We start from the raw sequence: 21,243 nt of genomic DNA, 5'->3' as shown, positions 1-21,243 counted from the left end.
TTATAAAATACATGAGTCTATCTTAATATTTAGAAATGGGTGTCAATATTAAATCATTAAGGTGGATAAATTTTAAAATATGTATTATCTTTAAATTTTATATTATCTGCAATATCTCTGAATCATTCCTCAAAATTTATTTATATCTCTGATAAAAATAATTAGGATACACTTAAAAATATCTAAGACTATACATGAAATGAAGTTCTAAAGCTTTCATTTGATGGTATGATTACATTAATTCTAAAACTTGAAGGCTATTCTTTTTTTTTTTTTTTTTATTAACTTGAGTATTTCTTATATACACTTCGAGTGTTATTCCCTTGCCGGTTTCCGGGCAAACATCCCCCTCCCCCCTCCCCTTCCTTATGGGTGTTCCCCTCCCAACCCTCCCCCCATTGCCGCCCTCCCCCCATAGACTAGTTCACTGGGGGTTCAGTCTTAGCAGGACCCAGGGCTTCCCCTTCCACTGGTGCTCTTACTAGGATATTCATTGCTACCTATGGGGTCAGAGTCCAGGGTCAGTCCATGTATAGTCTTTAGGTAGTGGCTTAGTCCCTGGAAGCTCTGGTTGCTTGGCATTGTTGTACTTTTGGGGTCTCAAGCCCCTTCAAGCTCTTCCAGTTCTTTCTCTGATTCCTTCAATAGGGGACCTATTCTCAGTTCAGTGGTTTGCTGCTGGCATTCGCCTCTATATTTGCTGTATTCTGGCTGTGTCTCTCAGGAGCGATCTACATCCAGCTCCTGTCGGTCTGCACTTCTTTGCTTCATCCATCTTGTCTAATTGGGTGGCTGTATATGTATGGGCCACATGTGGGGCAGGCTCTGAATGGGTGTTCCTTCAGTCTCTATTTTAATCTTTGCCTCTCCCTTCCCTGCCAAGGGTATTCTTTTTCCTCATTTAAAGAAGGAATGAAGCATTCACATTTTGATCATCCGTCTTGAGTTTCGTTTGTTCTAGGGATCTAGGGTAATTCAAGCATTTGGGCTAATAGCCACTTATCAATGAGTGAATACCATGTATGTCTTTCTGTGATTGGGTTAGCTCACTCAGGATGATATTTTCCAGTTCCAACCATTTGCATACGAATTTCATAAACTCGTTGTTTTTGATAGCTGAGTAATATTCCATTGTGTAGATGTACCACATTTTCTGTATCCATTCCTCTGTTGAAGGGCATCTGGGTTCTTTCCATTTTCTGGCTATTATAAATAAGGCTGCGATGAACATAGTGGAGCACGTGTCTCTTTTATATGTTGAGGCATCTTTTGGGTATATGCCCAAGAGAGGTATAGCTGGATCCTCAGGCAGTTCAATGTCCAATTTTCTGAGGAACCTCCACACTGATTTCCAGAATGGTTTTACCAGTCTGCAATCTCACCAACAATGGAGGAGTGTTCCTCTTTCTCCACATCCTCGCCAGCATCTGCTGTCACCTGAGTTTTTGATCTTAGCCAATCGCACTGGTGTGAGGTGAAATCTCAGGGTTGTTTTGATTTGCATTTCCCTTATGACTAAAGATGTTGAACATTTCTTTAGGTGTTTCTCCGCCATTCGGCATTCCTCAGTTGTGAATTCTTTGTTTAGCTCTGAACCCCATTTTTTAATAGGGTTATTTGTTTCCCTGCGGTCTAACTTCTTGAGTTCTTTGTATATTTTGGAAATAAGGCCTCTATCTGTTGTAGGATTGGTAAAGATCTTTTCCCAATCTGTTGGTTGCCATTTTGTCCTAACCACAGTGTCCTTTGCCTTACAGAAGCTTTGCAGTTTTATGAGATCCCATTTGTCGATTCATGATCTTAGAGCATAAGCCATTGGTGTTTTGTTCAGGAAATTTTTTCCAGTGCCCATGTGTTCCAGATGCTTCCCTAGTTTTTCTTCTATTAGTTTGAGTGTGTCTGGTTTGATGTGGAGGTCCTTGATCCACTTGGACTTAAGCTTTGTACAGGGTGATAAGCATGGATCGATCTGCATTCTTCTACATGTTGCCCTCCAGTTGAACCAGCACCATTTGCTGAAAATGCTATCTTTTTTCCATTGGATGGTTTTGGCTCCTTTGTCAAAAATCAAGTGACCATAGGTGTGTGGGTTCATTTCTGGGTCTTCAATTCTATTCCATTGGTCTATCTGTCTGTCTCTGTACCAATACCATGCAGTTTTTATCACTATTGCTCTGTAATACTGCTTGAGTTCAGGGATAGTGATTCCCCCTGAAGTCCTTTTATTGTTGAGGATAGCTTTAGCTATCCTGGGTTTTTTGTTATTCCAGATGAATTTGCAAATTGTTCTGTCTAACTCTTTGAAGAATTGGATTGGTATTTTGATGGGGATTGCATTGAATCTGTAGATTGCTTTTGGTAAAATGGCCATTTTTACCATATTAATCCTGCCAATCCATGAGCATGGGAGATCTTTCCATCTTCTGAGGTCTTCTTCAATTTCTTTCCTCAGTGTCTTGAAGTTCTTATTGTACAGATCTTTTACTTGCTTGGTTAAAGTCACACCGAGGTACTTTATATTATTTGGGTCTATTATGAAGGGTGTCGTTTCCCTAATTTCTTTCTCGGCTTGTTTCTCTTTTGTATAGAGGAAGGCAACTGATTTATTTGAGTTAATTTTATACCCAGCCACTTTGCTGAAGTTGTTTATCAGCTTTAGTAGTTCTCTGGTGGAACTTTTGGGATCACTTAAATATACTATCATGTCATCTGCAAATAGTGATATTTTGACCTCTGCTTTTCCGATCTGTATCCCTTTGATCTCCTTTTGTTGTCTGATTGTTCTGGCTAGAACTTCAAGAACTATATTGAATAAGTAGGGAGAGAGTGGGCAGCCTTGTCTAGTCCCTGATTTTAGTGGGATTGCTTCAAGTTTCTCTCCATTTAGTTTAATGTTAGCAACTGGTTTGCTGTATATGGCTTTTACTATGTTTAGGTATGGGCCTTGAATTCCTATTCTTTCCAGGACTTTTATCATGAAGGGGTGTTGAATTTTGTCAAATGCTTTCTCAGCATCTAATGAAATGATCATGTGGTTCTGTTCTTTCAGTTTGTTTATATAATGGATCACGTTGATGGTTTTCCGTATATTAAACCATCCCTGCATGCCTGGGATGAAGCCTACTTGATCATGGTGGATGATTGTTTTGATGTGCTCTTGAATTCGGTTTGCCAGAATTTTATTGAGTATTTTTGCGTCGATATTCATAAGGGAAATTGGTCTGAAGTTCTCTTTCTTTGTTGTGTCTTTGTGTGGTTTAGGTATAAGAGTAATTGTGGCTTCGTAGAAGGAATTCGGTAGGGCTCCATCTGTTTCAATTTTGTGGAATAGTTTGGATAATATTGGTATGAGGTCTTCTATGAAGGTTTGATAGAATTCTGCACTAAACCCGTCTGGACCTGGGCTCTTTTTGGTTGGGAGAACTTTAATGACTGCTTCTATTTCCTTAGGAGTTATGGGGTTGTTTAACTGGTTTATCTGTTCCTGATTTAACTTCGATACCTGGTATCTGTCTAGGAAATTGTCCATTTCCTGAAGATTTTCAAATTTTGTTGAATATAGGTTTTTATAGTAAGATCTGATGATTTTTTGAATTTCCTCCGAATCTGTAGTTATGTCTCCCTTTTCATTTCTGATTTTGTTAATTTGGACACACTCTCTGTGTCCTCTCGTTAGTCTGGCTAAGGGTTTATCTATCTTGTTGATTTTCTCAAAGAACCAACTTTTGGTTCTGTTGATTCTTTCTATGGTCCTTTTTGTTTCTACTTGGTTGATTTCAGCTCTGAGTTTGATTATTTCCTGCCTTCTACTCCTCCTGGGTGTATTTGCTTCTTTTTGTTCTAGAGCTTTTAGGTGTGCTATCAAGCTGCTGACATATGCTCTTTCCTGTTTCTTTCTGCAGGCACTCAGCGCTATGAGTTTTCCTCTTAGCACAGCTTTCATTGTGTCCCATAAGTTTGAGTATGTTGTATCTTCATTTTCATTAAATTCTAAAAAGTTTTTAATTTCTTTCTTTATTTCTTCCTTGACCAGGTTATCATTGAGTAGAGCATTGTTCAATTTCCACGTATATGTGGGCATTCTTCCCTTATTGTTATTGAAGACCAGTTTTAGGCCGTGGTGGTCCGATAGCACGCATGGGATTATTTCTATCTTTCTGTACCTGTTGAGCCCCGTTTTTTGACCAATTATATGGTCAATTTTGGAGAAAGTACCATGAGGAGCTGAGAAGAAGGTATATCCTTTTGCTTTAGGATAGAATGTTCTATAAATATCCGTTAAGTCCATTTGGCTCATGACTTCTCTTAGTCTGTCGACATCACTGTTTAATTTCTGTTTCCATGATCTGTCCATTGATGAGAGTGGTGTGTTGAAATCTCCCACTATTATTGTGTGAGGTGCAATGTGTGTTTTGAGCTTTAGTAAGGTTTCTTTTACGTATGTAGGTGCCCTTGTATTTGGGGCATAGATATTTAGGATTGAGAGTTCATCTTGGTTGATTTTTCCTTTGATGAATATGAAGTGTCCTTCCTTATCTTTTTTGATGACTTTTAGTTGGAAATTGATTTTATTTGATATTAGAATGGCTACTCCAGCTTGCTTCTTCTGACCATTTGCTTGGAAAGTTGTTTTCCAGCCTTTCACTCTGAGGTAGTGTCTGTCTTTGTCTCTGAGGTGTGTTTCCTGTAGGCAGCAGAATGCAGGGTCCTCCTTGCGTATCCAGTTTGTTAATCTATGTCTTTTTATTGGGGAGTTGAGGCCATTGATATTGAGAGATATTAAGGAATAGTGATTATTGCTTCCCGTTATATTCATATTTGGATGTGAGGTTATGTTTGTGTGCTTTCATTCTCTTTGTTTTGTTGCCAAGATGATTAGTTTCTTGCTTCTTCTAGGGTATAGCTTGCCTCCTTATGTTGGGCTTTACCATTTATTATCCTTTGTAGTGCTGGATTTGTAGAAAGATATTGTGTAAATTTGGTTTTGTCATGGAATATCTTGGTTTCTCCATCAATGTTAATTGAGAGTTTTGCTGGATACAGTAATCTGGGCTGGCATTTGTGTTCTCTTAGGGTCTGTATAACATCAGTCCAGGATCTTCTGGCCTTCATATTTTCTGGCGAGAAATCTGGTGTGATTCTGATAGGTCTCCCTTTATATGTTACTTGACCTTTTTCCCTTACTGGTTTTAATATTCTTTCTTTATTTTGTGCGTTTGGTGTTTTGACAATTATGTGACGGGAGGTGTTTCTTTTCTGGTCCAATCTATTTGGAGTTCTGTAGGCTTCTTGTATGTCTATGGGTATCTCTTTTTTTAGGTTAGGGAAGTTTTCTTCTATGATTTTGTTGAAGATATTCACTGGTCCTTTGAGCTGGGAGTCTTCACTCTCTTCTATACCTATTATCCTTAGGTTTGATCTTCTCATTGAGTCCTGGATTTCCTGTATGTTTTGGACCAGTAGCTTTTTCCGCTTTACATTATCTTTGACAGTTGAGTCAATGATTTCTATGGAATCTTCTGCTCCTGAGATTCTCTCTTCCATCTCTTGTATTCTGTTGGTGAAGCTTGTATCTACAGCTCCTTGTCTCTTCTTTTGGTTTTCTATATCCAGGGTTGTTTCCATGTGTTCTTTCTTGATTGCTTCTATTTCCATTTTTAATTCCTTCAACTGTTTGATTGTGTTTTCCTGGAATTCTTTCAGGGATTTTTGCGATTCCTCTCTGTAGGCTTTTACTTGTTTATTAATGTTTTCCTGTGCTTCCCTAAGTGTGTTCAGGTCTTTCTTGAAGTCCTCCAGCATCATGATCAAATATGATTTTGAAACTAGATCTTGCTTTTCTGGTGTGTTTGGATATTCCATGTTTGTTTTGGTGGGAGAATTGGGCTCCGATGATGGCATGTAGTCTTGGTTTCTGTTGCTTGGGTTCCTGCGCTTGCCTCTCGCCATCAGATTATCTCTAGTGTTACTTTGTTCTGCTATTTCTGACAGTGGCTAGACTGTCCTATAAGCCTGTGTGTCAGGAGTGCTGTAGACCTGTTTTCCTCTCTTTCAGTCAGTTATGGGGACAGAGTGTTCTGCTTTCGGGCGTGTAGTTTTTCCTCTCTACAGGTCTTCAGCTGTTCCTGTGGGCCTGTGTCTTGAGTTCACCAGGCAGCTTTCTTGCAGCAGAAAATTTGGTCTTACCTGTGGTCCTGAGGCTCAGGTTTGCTCGTGGGGTGCTGTCCAGGGGCTCTCTGCAGCGGCAGCAACCAGGAAGACCTGTGCCGCCCCTTCCGGTAGCTTCAGTGCACCAGGGTTCCAGATGGTTTTTGGCTTTTTCCTCTGGCGTCCGAGATGTGTGTGCAGGGAGCAGTCTCTTCTGGTTTCCCAGGCTTGTCTGCCTCTCTGAGGGTTTAGCTCTCCCTCCCACGGGATTTGGGTGCAGAGAACTGTTTATCAGGTCTGTTTCTTTCAGGTTCTGGAGGTGTCTCAGGCAGGGGTCCTGCCGCTCCTGGGCCCTCCCCCACGGGAGCCCAGAGGCCTTATACAGTTCCTTCGTGGGCCAGGGATGTGGGCAGGGGTGAGCAGTGTTGGTGGTCTCTTCCGCTCTGCAGCCTCAGGAGTGCCCACCTGACCAGGCGGTTGGGTCTCTCTCTCACCGGGTCTGGGCGAAGGCTATTCTTACATAGATTATTCTCCTCAGTAGTGTACAGAATGTTGCTACATAGGAAAGACAATAAACTATTACATAAGAAAACTTAAATTCCGTAATTAAACAGGTTTTTCTTCCAATCCCTATTTCTATGCATAAACATATGCAGTTACATAGTGGACTAAGCATTTTTTGCATCTCTGATAATGCAAAGAAATAATCTGTATGATGATTCTGAATTGTGTGAAATAAAAAATAAGTTCTTAAAAAATGTACCCCCAATACTTTTAGAAAAGAAAGAACAGTAAAGAATATTATAAGTTCTTACAGTGATTTTACAGAGAGAAGAGAACTTCATTTTTTTCTTGAAATGAGTTCTAATTAGCTGTTAAATGAATGTTCCACAAAAATAAAAACATTATGATCTGATGTTCCTAGGGCAATTAACAGATGAATGACTAGAAGCAAGGTTGATCACCAATTTCATGCTTCTTCTGGACCAGGATCCAAAATTTAAATATTTGTTAGAAACAGAAAGCAAGAGGATATAAGTACACTGCAAAGGACTCCTCTCAGTATTATTTTTTAATACGTTGCTGATGTATTCTTTATATTTTTAAGTTAAATGAGAGCAAATGATGATTATTGCAAAGATTCTTGGGACTTAGCAGTATCCAAAGGACTTAAAAAAGATGTTCCATTACAGAGTCCATATTGGCCCAGGCTAGCTCATCACTTAAATCTACCACACAGTGTACCTTTCAGTCCTGAAGAGATCTGAATGAATATTCAGAATCCCAATATCAAATGAGTTTTCTTATTGATTTTGTTTATTTAAAATTAGGCTTACCTCTGTAGTTGTAGACGAGATGAGATAATCATTTAGATATTCAATAATTTAGGAAAACTTACTTTTAAATTCCTCTGTGTCAACAGGATTTGCCAGTCCACTCACAGGGATAGCAGATTCTTCTCAAAGTAGCATGCACAACGCTCTGCATATCTATATGAATGGAACAATGTCGCAAGTACAGGGATCGGCCAATGATCCCATTTTTCTTCTTCATCATGCTTTTGTGGACAGGTTGGTTGATATTTCCTCATGAACTATGTGTTCACTGCACTAAAATGTACTATTAATGTGGGTTTCAAATATGACTTTAATTATCATACCAAACCTTATAAATTGTGGTGGTTCTCTATTTTGAGAGATCCTAACTTAACACTAAAAGTACAAATGACTTATTAAAGTAATATTTAGTGAAGAGAAACCAGTAAGGTATAAGGTTTGATAGGGAAATAAAAATTTTCAAGTTAAGCTACAGTATAAGTTCATGATGTGAGATACAGCCATGTCTTGGGAAAGCTTGGGGTATTCATTATTTGATATCAGAGTAGGACACAGGAATAAATTCAGTCTAATACTTGAGAGTCAATAGTTACAGCTTGGCTTTACAAAGGGGATGCAGAACTCCCAAGTACTAGCTTGATTCTTCATAGAGGCTATGTGTTTATATTGCTGAATTTGAAGCCTGTAGATATTTGTGGTTAAGTGTAAGCACAGGAATATAAGGAATCTACTGTTTACAAAAAGGTGACAGATTTCATGGAAGAGATGAAGACACATTAATGTTTCATAGGAATTTGCAACCCATCTTTTTACTATTTTTTTTTATTAACTTGAGTATTTCTTATATACATTTCGAGTGTTATTCCCTTTCCCGGTTTCCGGGCAAACATCCCCCTCCCCCCTCCCCTTCCTCATGGGTGTTTTTACTATTTTTAAAGCATACTGATATGTTAATGTGAGAGGACTTAGGTAAAATTATTAGTCAGTTAGTCAGGTGTAATATATCCTGATATTTAATGTTTCAGAATTTTCATAAAGAAATGTGTTGGGAATGGTTACTACTATCATGAATCACTGGATGGAAAGGTTTTATTGATTTTAGAATTCATCAATGAATATCATTGGAAGTTTAGATAAATCATGGAGGTGTTCTGAGTTTTCCTTTTCGTATCTTTAAATATGGTTTTTAAGAGAAGCTATGAAGAATACAGATGTTATTAAAAGTAAACAAGCTGTGAAACTAATCTGAACAGTAGGCACCACATATAATATATGGCTGATTTGATGAGAACCATACAGTCTCTGGGGTACCTATATAATGGAAATATTATAATACGTCATAATGCTGAGTGGTAGAAGTAATAACAATGATAAATTATATTAGTGAGATATAATATTCTTATTATCTAGCAATTTGAATAACTAATCTTCAACAATGCATTACTTTTACAGTTTGAATATTAAAAATGATGCCAAAAAAGATACTAAAAAAACAGTGTATGCTATTAAGGTGTTGGAGATTTCTTGCAAGCTTATTTAGTATTACTAGGTAAAAATATTTTAGGATATCTCATTAATTTTATATATATACATTAATGTTTATGCAAGAAGTAATTACAATGAGTTTGCCATAATTATCTTCATATAATTTTGAAGATATATTGTCTTCATAAATGAGCTTATTAACAAGCATGGAGCCATAGTCTGTACAAATATTTAGAAGTCAAGGGTTATTTTAGGTACATTCTTCACTATGCAATTCTCCCCATTTCTTCAGGGAGCCTATTGAATTGTTCTATGTCTTCAGCAATCTGTGTTCATCTCTTTTCTATAGAACTTACTTACTTCATTGTATCATAATCATCAAAGTACTAGTTTATGTAAATACATCTTGAATCATTAGTTCAAGTTTAATTTTATCAGTCATGACTTGTTTACTCAGTACTCAGCATGACAATATGTAATGTGTATTTGATGGAATAAATGGAGGATTGCAATGTGCAACTAACATATTCTAATTTTAAAAGTTGAGTAGAAGATCTGGGTGAATGTATTTCCTATTATTAATTGTATTAATTGTAGTGAGTTTTTGCATGCTAAGGGAAATTTAGAGAGCATTAAAATAATACCAATGTGTCTATAATTGATGAGTTTTACAGTATTATTTATAAAATGAGGAATAGAGGTTACATGATATTTACTACTTCAACAGCATATGTGTCTCAACATGTATGAATTTGCCTATTAAAAAATGAGAGACAAGCATAATCAAATATTAGTGAACTATATCTGTTTTGGGGTTAGACACAGTTTTATTCATTTTTAAAAATTTGTTAATATAATTTGTTCAATAATACCAAGGATAGAATCAATTCTGAAAACTTAAAAACATTCTGACTGGGGTGAGGTGGAATCTCAGGGTTGTTTTGATTTTCATTTCCCTGATGGCTAAGGATGTTGAACATTTCTTTAGGTGCTTTTTGGCCATTCGATAATCCTCAGCTGAGAATATTTTATTTACCTCTGTACCCATTTTTAATAGGGTTATTTGGCTCTCTGGAGTCTAACCATCTTGAGTTCTTTGTATATCTTGGATATTAGCTCTCTATCAAATGTAGGGTTGGTAAAGATCTTTTCCCAATCTGTTGGTTGCCATTTTGTCCTAATGACAGTGTCTTTTGCCTTACAGAAGCTTTACAGTTTTATGAGGTACCATTTGTCGATTCTTGATCTTAGAGCATAAACCATTGGTATTTTGTTCAGGAAATTTTCCCCAGTGCTCATGTGTTCGAGACTCTTTCCCACGTTTTCTTCTATTAGTTTGAGTGTATCTGGTTTGATGTAGAGGTCCTTGATCCACTTGAACTTAAGCTTTGTACATGGTGATAAAAATGCTCACTAGTTTTTAATAAAGAGATTTCTGGTGAGATATTTATTTTAAAGCCTTCTCTACATTGGTTGCTTTAATGAGAACTTCTTCCTGGCAATTCAGCTCAAAGTGCTGCCTAGAATTATTAGATATTATGTGATACCTTTCTAGCCTTGGTTTCTGGAATGTCTTCCCATTTTGGCACAGCAAACCATGGTGAAGTCTCTACAGCAACACTCCTATTAACTTTCTATGCTAGCTGGTCTTCAAATTCTCTTATGGAAATTGCGGTAAGGCTCACAAATCTATGCCTTACTTTGACGTGATTTAGTTTGGTAAAAATGTTTCCATTTTCAGTCTTTGAGAAAATGATGACTTCTTCAGTAAGTAATGCATTGTTGGTAGGTAGCACAGATGGTAGATAAATGTTTGGGAGCAGAAAGGAGCTATATTAAGACATTGGTTTACTGCTCACTTTATAACTCAAGGCTTTATATGATCAAAAGCAAACATACTCCTGCAAGAATACATCCAATTATCTGTATATTCATAAGTAACTTTTACCTTTTATATATGCCATATTGGGCTTGAGCAGGCAGCAGTTACTACTTATTTCTCATCCCCACCACTTTCTATCCAAGTTATAAATGTAAATTAAATAATGTACAGTAAAATGTAGCCCATCTGCTAAATGTCACAAGAACGCAACTGAAGTGAAGACAGACAGGCATCCTTTTTAGCCTATGAACTCACAACACTAAAATTGTGACTGTCACAAAGGAAATATTCACTAGTTATGGTATAGACTTATCACTGTAATCTTCTTGAAATATAGATACAATTTTATTTGGTGGCATTTGGGAGGAAAAAATGTCAGTCTACAGCTGACAAAACCCATAAAGAAGTTTGCAGTTAGAGAAGGCTCATTTTAGCTTTAATTATTACAGAATCTATGAAAGTATTAAAAGCACAAGTAATATTTATAAGAAACTAGATGTATACTGAATTATTTGAATGTTGCATAAATGGACTCATCTCATGTCTACATCATGCAAGTTAAGTTCCATGCCTTTACATTATAGATAAAAAAAAACAGAATTTGGGTTGGGGATTTTGCTCAGTGGTAGAGCACTTGCCTAGCAAGCCCAAGGCCCTGGGTTTGTTACCCAGCTCCAAAAAGAAAGAAAAGTAAACAAAAAAACAGAATTTAACAGAGTTTAAGCCACCTGCTTCATAAAATACTTAATAGAAGGGAGAGAGAGAGAGAGAGAGAGAGAGAGAGAGAGAGAGAGAGAGAGGGAATAATCTACCACCAGTGGGAAAACTGAAATTATCATTAGAGTGGCTGTTTTAATGGTAACCAGGTAATGTGTGTGCCATAGAAGACACTATCCAAGTAGAATGAACTACAGAGTGTCAGTAATCTGAAACAAGAATGACCAAGATGGGCCTGGTACCAGTTTTCTTTCACAGCTTAAACCAGCCATTTTAACTGATGTCTGATGTCATTGGGTACAATGGTATGACAGTGGCGGCAGACAGGCTGAGGCACCAAATCAGCTGAGGAAAATGAACAGGATAAAATGTTCACCAGTAGTAGTTCATATTCAAAACCCCAGATTCTAAATATTAAAAGAAATCGTGTGATAGGAAAACATTAATTCTAGAGTCAGAACCTATGAGAAACTTCTAACAGTGCTCAAGGAATCTTATGTGAGATTGGAAAAGCTGGTAGACCTCTCTGAATTTATGTTTCCTCACATATAAAATGATGTTAATGAACCTTCTTCAGTATAATGTATCTCAATTTTACAAACTATAGCACAGTATACAAAGACTAACTCTGGAAAGGAGTAAGGAGGGCACTTAGAGCGGCTACATAGCCTCTATTTGCTATTCTCTCAGTGCTCTCCAATAAGGTAACAGGACTTCAGCCAGTCTCTGAAGTCTGCCTTTTGAGGGTAGGAAAATCTAGGCAAAGTGCAGCCATGAACTAATGCATTCTAGGAATAGTGGCCCTGCCTTGATCCTCAGCTACAGATAATTATCTCTCCTGCTGTGATTTCTTGGATGCATTTGCCAAAGAGTCTTTCCTTCCACTCTACTCACCAAGTGTCCCCTGGGCTAGCTTGCTAAGAAGGCTGCCCAAACCATATGCCCTCAAATCAGATGCTGTACCAAATTGTCAGCATAGTAGTCAAAGCAGAAGGGTGACAGCAAGACAGGTCCCTGGGACTTCAGGAATGAACAGCAGATTGCTTCCCGACTGGTGACTGGAGTCTGAAGCTTGCTCACAAAGGCAGAAATATCAGGGTTATGGAAGGAGGTCATCTCAGAAATCAGCGATATATCTTCAAGTCTCCACTTGCCATCAGATGGGATGTCAGAGGGGAACCTGCTCTCTCTGTGTTTCTTTTCTTATTATTGGCCTATAACCCAGTTTAAAATGCTTACTTGTTTTCTGAATCAGAAGTCATTCTCGATATCAAATTGCCATTGTACCATTATAATCATATTCGACCATATTCCCCCAGCCACTTTTCCTGTTAGATTTAGTTCTTAAGACAGTTTGGCTTTGTTAAATCGGTTCATGTGTGTCTCTCCTAGTAAATCTTGAGCTCTCTGCTGACAGGGTCTATATATTGATCACCTCTGGCATCTACTACTGTCCATTACACATAGAAGCCATCCACTAAGACTTCCTAAAGTGTCATGTAATTGATAATTTTGAGCAGCCTGTATAGGTTATCAATAACATTTTGTTGTGAGATAAAATATTCACCCAGGGACATTGAATTGTACTTTATCTTGTGATAAAGAAATCAGTTGCTATGACAAGTAACCTTAAACATGTCCTATAATGAAGAAAATCTCTCAGCACTTTGTAGGATCAATGTAATTTAGAATTAGAAGAATACAATATTGTTAACCTAAATATTTCAATGGCAACAGTAGAAAGAAAAATAGGTCTTCATTATTAAATCTGAAAATAGAACTTCCCTGTTAAATCTGAAAAAGAATCTTAAAATAGTGCACTAAACTCTTCAAAGGCACAAACAATGTAGCAATCCATCATAGAGTTTTCTGCTAAACTTAAGGAGAAATGCAAACTATCCATTCCCAGGAGATAGTACAGACTATTCAACATAACAATAAGGTGTTTAACCAAGTCAAGCAGAAGCAGTAGGATTATAGAAAATGCCCTCATCTTCCTTACTTAGAGAGCAAAGATCAGAAAGAACTTCTGTAATAACACCAAATAGTGGATCCAAGAGAGCTACTCAATGATTCAAATTGCCAGAAAACAGGATCCATGTTGATCATAAATCATAATATTTAAACTATATGACTTAGTACTAGACATGCCTGATTTGAAGTTATCCATTTGTATGATCTTTACTATGATACTTTTATCTAACCCCTTCTATACTAAGGCAGGAAATGGTTTAAATATTAGTATCCATATGAAGTTATAACTTTCAGTATTATGCGCATTTGTGTGTGGTATTTTGGCTGGAATTCATGACCTTGTACAACTCAAGTGCTTTGTTACCGAGGTACACACCCAACCCCAATATTTTTGTATTCCATATGACACTTTTACTTTGTTTTGATTTGATGTTTTGTTCGTTTGGGGGGGAGGTTAATTCATCTTATAGCTCTCTATGGCATCTTCTGCCCCCGAGGTTCTCTACAATCTCTTGTATTCTGTTGGTGATGCTTGCATCTATGACTCCTGATCTCTTTCCTAGGTTTTCTATCTCCAGGATTGTTTCCCTTTTTGATTTCTTTATTGTTCCTATTTCCAAATTTAGACCTTGGATGGCTTGTTCAATATCTTCACCCGTTTAGTTGTGTTTTCCTGTAACTCTTTAAGGGTTTTTAGTGTTTCGTCTTTGAGGGTTTCTACTTGTTTTCCTGTGTTTCTTTAAGGGAGTTGTTTATGTCCTTCTTAAAGTCCTCTATCATCATCATGAGATGTGATTTTAAATCCAATGTTGCTTTTCTGGTGTGTTGGGGTATCCAGTCCTTGCCGTGGTGGGAGAAATGTGTTCTGGTGATGCCAAGTAGTCTTGGTTTCTGTTGCTTAGGTTCTTATGCTTGCCTCTTATCATCTGGTTATCTTTGGTGTTAGTTGATCTTTCTATCTCTGACTGGATCTTGTCCCTCCTGTGGGCCTTATAAGCCTGTGAGCCTATGATCATAGAAGTGAGACCACTCCACTCCTGGGAGACCAGCTCTCTCTGGTCAGGTTTTGGGTTTGGAGGGTTGTGGGACAGCCTTAGCTCTGGTTGTAGATGGAGAATGGAAGGTCTTGTCCCAGGCTGTTCCACGGTTCCTGTGCCCTATGTGCTCCTGGCAGGTCCCTCTTTGGACTGTTAGTAGAGCAAAAGTGGGGTCTCATCTGTGGGCTTAGGAGTGAGAGCGATCTTGGGAGACCAGCACTCTCCAGGCAGGTTTTGGGTCCGGAGGGCTGTACAGCCTTACCTTTGAGTGCAAATCATCTTATAAATCTCATTTCACAATCTAACATAAAGAAATACAGAGTAGCAACTCGAGGCAGGAACTGACACAGAGGCCATGAAAAACTGTTTACTGGCTTGCTCCCCATGGCTTGTTCAGCATGCTTTTTGAATTTTGTTTTGTTTTTTGTTTTTTTTTTACTTATTATTGATTTTTTGAGTTTCATATGCACCCTAGTCCTGCTCATCTTCCCCTCCCTTCATATCTGCCTTCTATCTTGCAACCTCCCTCCCCCGACACACATACACACACACACACACACACACACACACACACACACACACACACACACCAAGAATATAGAAAAATATCTCATTGTGGAAGCTGTAGTGTCTCATAGTGTATTCCACAGCATATCCTTCTGTCCATATATCTCCACTTGCACAAGTTCATTGCAATGAGAAACTTGTCTGGGTCATGGTGTCTGGCGTATGTGATAGCATCAATATTGGATCCTCACCAGGACTCCTGTTGTTGGCCTGGGTAATGGATATCCTATATGGAGCAACAGGACTAGTGCTTCCAACTGGCCCTGATCATAGGCAGATCATACCAACTAAGAGCCCTGGATCTAGGCTCTGTGTGGTTGCTGAGCTGGTCAGCACTCTGACTTTCCCTTATCAGCACAAGGGCAAATTCTCCAACTCTGCTTTGACTAGGCCACCCAATGCTGCTATTATTATTATTATTATTATTATTATTATTATTATTATTAAATTTTTCTACAGGTCAGTCATTATCTTCTTCCTATTCTGCCCAACTGTTCCTCATCTCATTCCTCCTCCGCCACCTCCAAGAGGATGTCTCCACCCCTATCCCCCACCCCACCAGAACTCCCCACTCTCTAGGGCCTCAAGTCTCTCAAGAGTTAGGTGTGTCTTCTCTCACTGAGGCCAGACCAAGTAGTCCCCTGTTGTATATGTGCCAGGGCCTAATATCAGCTGGTGTATGTTCCCTGGTTGGTGGCTCAGTGCCTGAGAGGTCTCGGGAGTTCAGGTTAGTTGACTGTTTTTCCTATGATATCGCATTCCTCCTCCTCAGTTTCTTCCAGCTTTTCCCTAATTCAACACCAGTGGTCTCTGGCTTCTGTCCATTTGTTGTGTGTAAGTATCTGCATCTGACTCTTTTAGCTGCCTGTTGGGCCTCTCAGAGGGCAGTCCTGTTGGCTCCTGTCTGTAAGCACACCATAACTTCAGTAATAGTGCCAGGCCTTGGAGCTTCTGCTTGTGATTTAGACCAGTCACTGAACCTCCTTTCCCCCATTCTCTTTTCCATTTTTGTTGCTGGAGTGCTTTTAGATGGGAACAATTCTGGGTCAGAGTTTTTGACTGTGGGATGGCAACCCCATCCCTCCATTTGAAGCCTTGTCATTCTACTGGAGATAGACTCTTCATGTTTCCTCTCCCACTGTTGGGCATTTCTTCTAAAGGGAGGGGGCAATTTTTTTAATGCTATTGGACTTCTAATAATACCAAGATATTGACAAATTGAAATAACTTAATTAAGATTTTTCAAGTTACTTTGTTTGCTGAGACAAATAGATTGTTGAAAGAAAACTTCGGTATAGATGGGATAATTCTGTGGCGTTAATTATTGTTATCAACCAGAGGTTTGATGGGAAGAAAACAGTTCATGTGTATTTAAGACGTAAAATCAATAAAAGTTATAATGTAATAGATGATGATATTGGTGTAACTGGAAATAATAACTTAAAAAGCAAGGAAACCCCAAGGATACTTAGGATGAAAACCAGTAATAATGCTCTAAAAAGATGTGAGCAGACAACAGAAGTAATAAACTCAGTGAAAAATAAATTGTTGCTCATTTATCAATGTAGAGGAATTTTAATCCAGCAACATGGCTGCTTTCCCAAGGGATCACATCCAAACCCTTTCTAGGTCTGTGTGATCTGGTTGGAATGCAGAAATGTCACAGACCACAAATCCCTTTGGCTGAAATATAGACTCACATTTAGTATATACCTTTAATTTGAAACAATGTGCTAAGGTTACTTTGTAGAAGAAAGCAGCCATCTTTCAAAGTGATATCTAATTGAGGGACAGACAAAGTGAAGAATCAGGGAAAGATGTGAAGAAATGAGTCAGAGATAGGATATGCTCAACTCTCACAAGAAGAGAAAGGAAGGAGAGATCTGTCAACTGGGTCTCTCAGCCAGTCAGAGTCAGTGTAGTTTAGTTGAATATATTTATGAGTTTGTGAAGTTCTTGAGCATAGGCAGTTGAAGCCAGAGAGAAGGGTTGGGGAAGAGGAAGAGGAAGAGGGGAAGGGAGAGGAAGAGGGAGAGGGAGGGGGAGAGGGAGAGGGAGAGAGGTAAGGCAATTTTTACTGGGGCAGTTTTAGAGAGACAGGTTGTAGAAAAAACAAGATAGACACAGGCAGAACCATCCAGGGATTAATAAGGAACAAGAGGGTTATAACAGATTGGTAGCATTAGTTTGAGGTCAAGCAGAGCAATTCAGTCAGAAACTTAGAAAAGTCAGTTTGAATCAGAAAGCTTGAAAGGGAGATTGAGCCAGAACAGCTGAAGTGAACAAACCAGCCAGAGATACATTGTAGAACTCGTTTAAACCCATCCCAGGGTTTACTGAGATAGGATTCTCTGTGTAGCCAGAACTGATCTGGATTTGTTTGCAGATTACGTTGGCCTTAGTGTTGTGTTTTATTGAAAAAAAATGAAAGAAAGAGAGAGAGAGAGAGAGAGAGAGAGAGAGAGAGAGAGAGAGAGAGAGAGAAAGGAAGGAAGGAAGGAAGAAGAAAGAAAGAAAGAAAGAAAGAAAGAAAGAAAGAAAGAAAGAAAGAAAGAAAGAAAGAAAGAAAGAGAGAGAGAGAAAAAGCGCCTGGATATGTTTGGTAGAGGTGTGGAATGATGAAGTGGAAAGGATGCCTTTGTAGGCCCATGCTAAGTCAACCCCTCTCCCCTGAGGTACCAGTCATACGACAGGTATGGTGTGAAATAGAGTTATTTAGGGCATGGGGAGGGGAGTTGAGGATGGAATAGAGATAGAGAAAGGCAGAGAGAGACAGAGAGACTTTATTATGTCTACCAGGCTGGCCTAGGCTTTTCGGAAATCTGCCTCACAGTCTCCCTCTTCCATGGAGCAGATGTGTTGCACTTGACTATGCCCATCCCTTTGTTTACAGGGAGTTGTTTCAGCCTTCCTTTTCAGCTGCCAACCTAGGGCTGCCCTTCCAATTGCCATGAAGGCAAGGTAATTCCCATATAATAGCATTGGGCCGACCTGCCACGCTTGGGAGAACCTGAAGCGACTTATCCTGCAGGCGTCGTCTCCAGGAAGTTTTCAAGGTTTTGCCATCGGCTGCTGTATCTGCTACATTTAGCCCGTGTTTAAATGGGAGCTGGTTCCTCCCCCTTGGCCTTTCTGCCACTGGAAGAAGCCCAAAATTTTATGTATTGCTTTAAATTAGTAGCGGCTTTTTTAAAAAGTCACTTTCCTATAGCTGTCTCCTGAGAGGCTCAGCCAGAGTCTAATAAATACAGAGGCAGACGCTTGCAGTCAACCATTGGACTGAGAATGGGGTCCCCACTGGAGGAGTTAGAGAAAGGATCCAAGGAGCTGAAGGGGTTCCCCATAAGAGAAACAATACCAACCAACCAGAACTCCCAAGGACTAAACCACCATCCAAAGAGTACACATGGACAGACCCATGGCTCCAGCTACATATGTAGCAGAGTATGGCCTTGTTGGGCACCAATGGGAGGAGAAGCCCTTGGTCCTGCCAGTGTAAGGGAATGTCAGGGCAGGGAGGCAGGAAGGGGTGGGTGGATGGGTGGAGGAATAACCTCATAGAAGCAGGGGGAGGAAGGATGGAATAGAGGATTTATGGAGAAAAACTAGGAAAGAGAATAACATTTGAAATGTAAATTAAAATTATCCAATTAAAAAGAAAAGCTAAACCTGAAAAAAGAAGAAAAAAGGCACTTTTCATACTGACTCTGTAGGTTCCTCCTCATTAGCTAGGAATTGCCTTCCTAGCCTCTCCTCGTGTACTGTTCTGGGAAACTTTGGTTTGGTTTGGTTGATTGATTGATTGATTGATTGATTGATTGATTTAAAAAAATAGACCTCTGGTGCTGCTTAGGCTGACTTTTACCTCCTGCTTTTTTCCAGGGCCATTTTAGTTTGTAAGCTTGGGTTTTAACTGCCATAATCCAGTGCTATTTTGTTGTAGAAGCTATTTAATACCAATCCAGGGTTTCTACCCAACTTTACCATTTAGTTCCCAGATAAAAGACACTCACAACCCTTCTTTTTACAATAATCCTTACTCAGCACTAGTCATAGCAGAGATCTACCCCTATGCTATTAAAATTTATTTCTGATAGATAACTTAAAGTTATTACTTACTATGTTTCATCTGAACTGTTGTTTTTATTCCTTTTTTTTTAGCTTTTAAATGGAAGATTTACTTGACAAGGTTCACTCAGCACAATACACCTAAAAGGAAATCACAATACAATATAAGACTTAAATCAAGGCCTCAGAATTTCATACAAACACCAAGACTAAAACTCCTAAAAAGTAATCATATTGCGTCTCAAAATTTCTTCATCTACTTAAAAAGAGAAAAAACAGCTTTAAACTCATGTGCCTTACAGGTTATCAAATCCATAGCCATCATTATAGCCATTATATCCTTCATGACACCATAAGCACCATGCCTCATCCTAATACAGCCAGCTCTTCTGCCTATGCTGTTAAACCATCTGCCAGCCCCAGGTCTGTCACAGGGACCTGGCTGCTGCATGGCCATACATTTTTGTGGTGGATCATAATGAGTTCTAACTTCAGCTTGACTGCTCTTAAATATTTCAATGTACCTGTGCCCTATTCTTTCCTGGTGTTTCTTTAGAGCCTTTTCAGTTATTTCTTGTGAAGCAAACTGCATAAAGGCCCCCTCGTACTCCTCCCCTGGAAGTCCACTGGCAATGTTAACCCTTAGACATGATTTCCAGCCTAAAAGAACAATTTCTTCCTTGCTACATCCAAAAGGGAGTCCTCTAAACCATTCAAAGCTGTTCTTATCTCTAATTGTTTGGCCTTCAGATCCATGCTTTCTTGGTTCATAACCATGGTGTCTTCCTCCTCCTCCTCCTCCCCTTCCTCCTCCTCCTCCTCTTCCTCCTCCTCCTCCTCTTCTTCCTCCTCCTCCTCTTCCTCCTACTCTTCCTTCTCCTCTTCCTCCTTCTCTTTCTCTATCTCTTCTTATCCCTTTCTTTTTCTTCATGGACTTTTCCAACCTCCAGGTTGGAACACCAAATACAACCTATCTTAATTTGGCCCAGCTATAAACTGTAGGCTTCCTTATTTACCAATAAGAAATAACTTGGGGGCAAGGTCACATAACATCACTTGAATCTATGTGCAGACTCTCTCATCTCTGGGGCAACCAGGTCTTGGGGACTATACTTGTCACTGTAATACATAGAAAAAGACTAAACCTCAATGAGAAATTAGAAAGAACTAGGAAAGGGTGAGCTTATACAGAAGTAAGCCTACAAGATGGCAATTACATCAGGTGAATAGAAGTTACTTTTACAGATCAATATATGAATCATTTGGAGATATTGCAATTAGATACCAAGCAACTCCCACTGTTTGATTGGATCATGGCTTGTGGTACTCAAAAGTCAGAATACATGTGAAAACACATATTTGATAATATTTAGCATGCAGACAATACTTATAATCAGTTTAAATTACACAGGAACTTAGTATAATAAAAGAAATAGCCTAAAAACTTTAACTAATACCTTATCTAACCTATACTTTAACTTTATTTAAGAGGATGAGCAGATACATATTAGGGAACAGGAGGATCAACAGGGAACAAAGGAGGAAATACCAGTATATGGTCCTAAAATCCATTTAAGAACATGAGAAATAAAACAAAGCAAATACCACCACCACAACCACCATCATCATCAATAACAACAAAAAGAAAGAAAAGGACACCAAGAAACAACTACTGCTCTAAAAAGAACAACAAAATGATGTTACTGGACCTGGTAGTGCCTGATGCAAGAGAAAATTTGGTAGCTACTCAGAATACAGGAAGCCAGAATGGAAGTTTCAGAACAATTCTTTGCAAAAATTTCTAATGAGGACTGGGACAGAAAGAAATGAGATAGTGTATATAAGAAGATGATTTAGGAAATTAAGTTGTATAAAGAGATACAGAGGGAGAATGAGAAAATCACCTCAGCATTTTGATTGACTGTCTTAGCTACTGTTCTATTGCTGTGAAGAGACACCACGGCAACTCTTATAAAAGAAAGCATTTAATTTTGGGTTCATAGTCGTAGAGGAGAACGGAGTCCATGAT

At 38.8% G+C, this 21,243-nt stretch overlaps 1 protein-coding gene across 1 annotated transcript in view; it reads left to right on the top strand.

Annotated features, from left to right (window-relative positions):
- The window catches only part of Tyr (tyrosinase), a 95,171-nt gene that overhangs the window by 25,138 nt on the left and 48,790 nt on the right, over positions 1 to 21,243 (top strand). Inside the window, exon 3 of the mRNA NM_001107535.1 lies at positions 7,571 to 7,718. Coding sequence (NP_001101005.1) covers positions 7,571 to 7,718 — 148 coding nt within the window. The remainder of the gene's footprint in view (positions 1 to 7,570; positions 7,719 to 21,243) is intronic.

This window comes from Rattus norvegicus, chromosome 1 (assembly GCF_036323735.1).
Source record: "Rattus norvegicus strain BN/NHsdMcwi chromosome 1, GRCr8, whole genome shotgun sequence".
Taxonomy (NCBI): Eukaryota; Metazoa; Chordata; class Mammalia; order Rodentia; family Muridae; genus Rattus; species Rattus norvegicus.
Note: the sequence above shows the minus strand (reverse complement) of the source record. Positions and strands in the feature narration are given on the sequence as shown.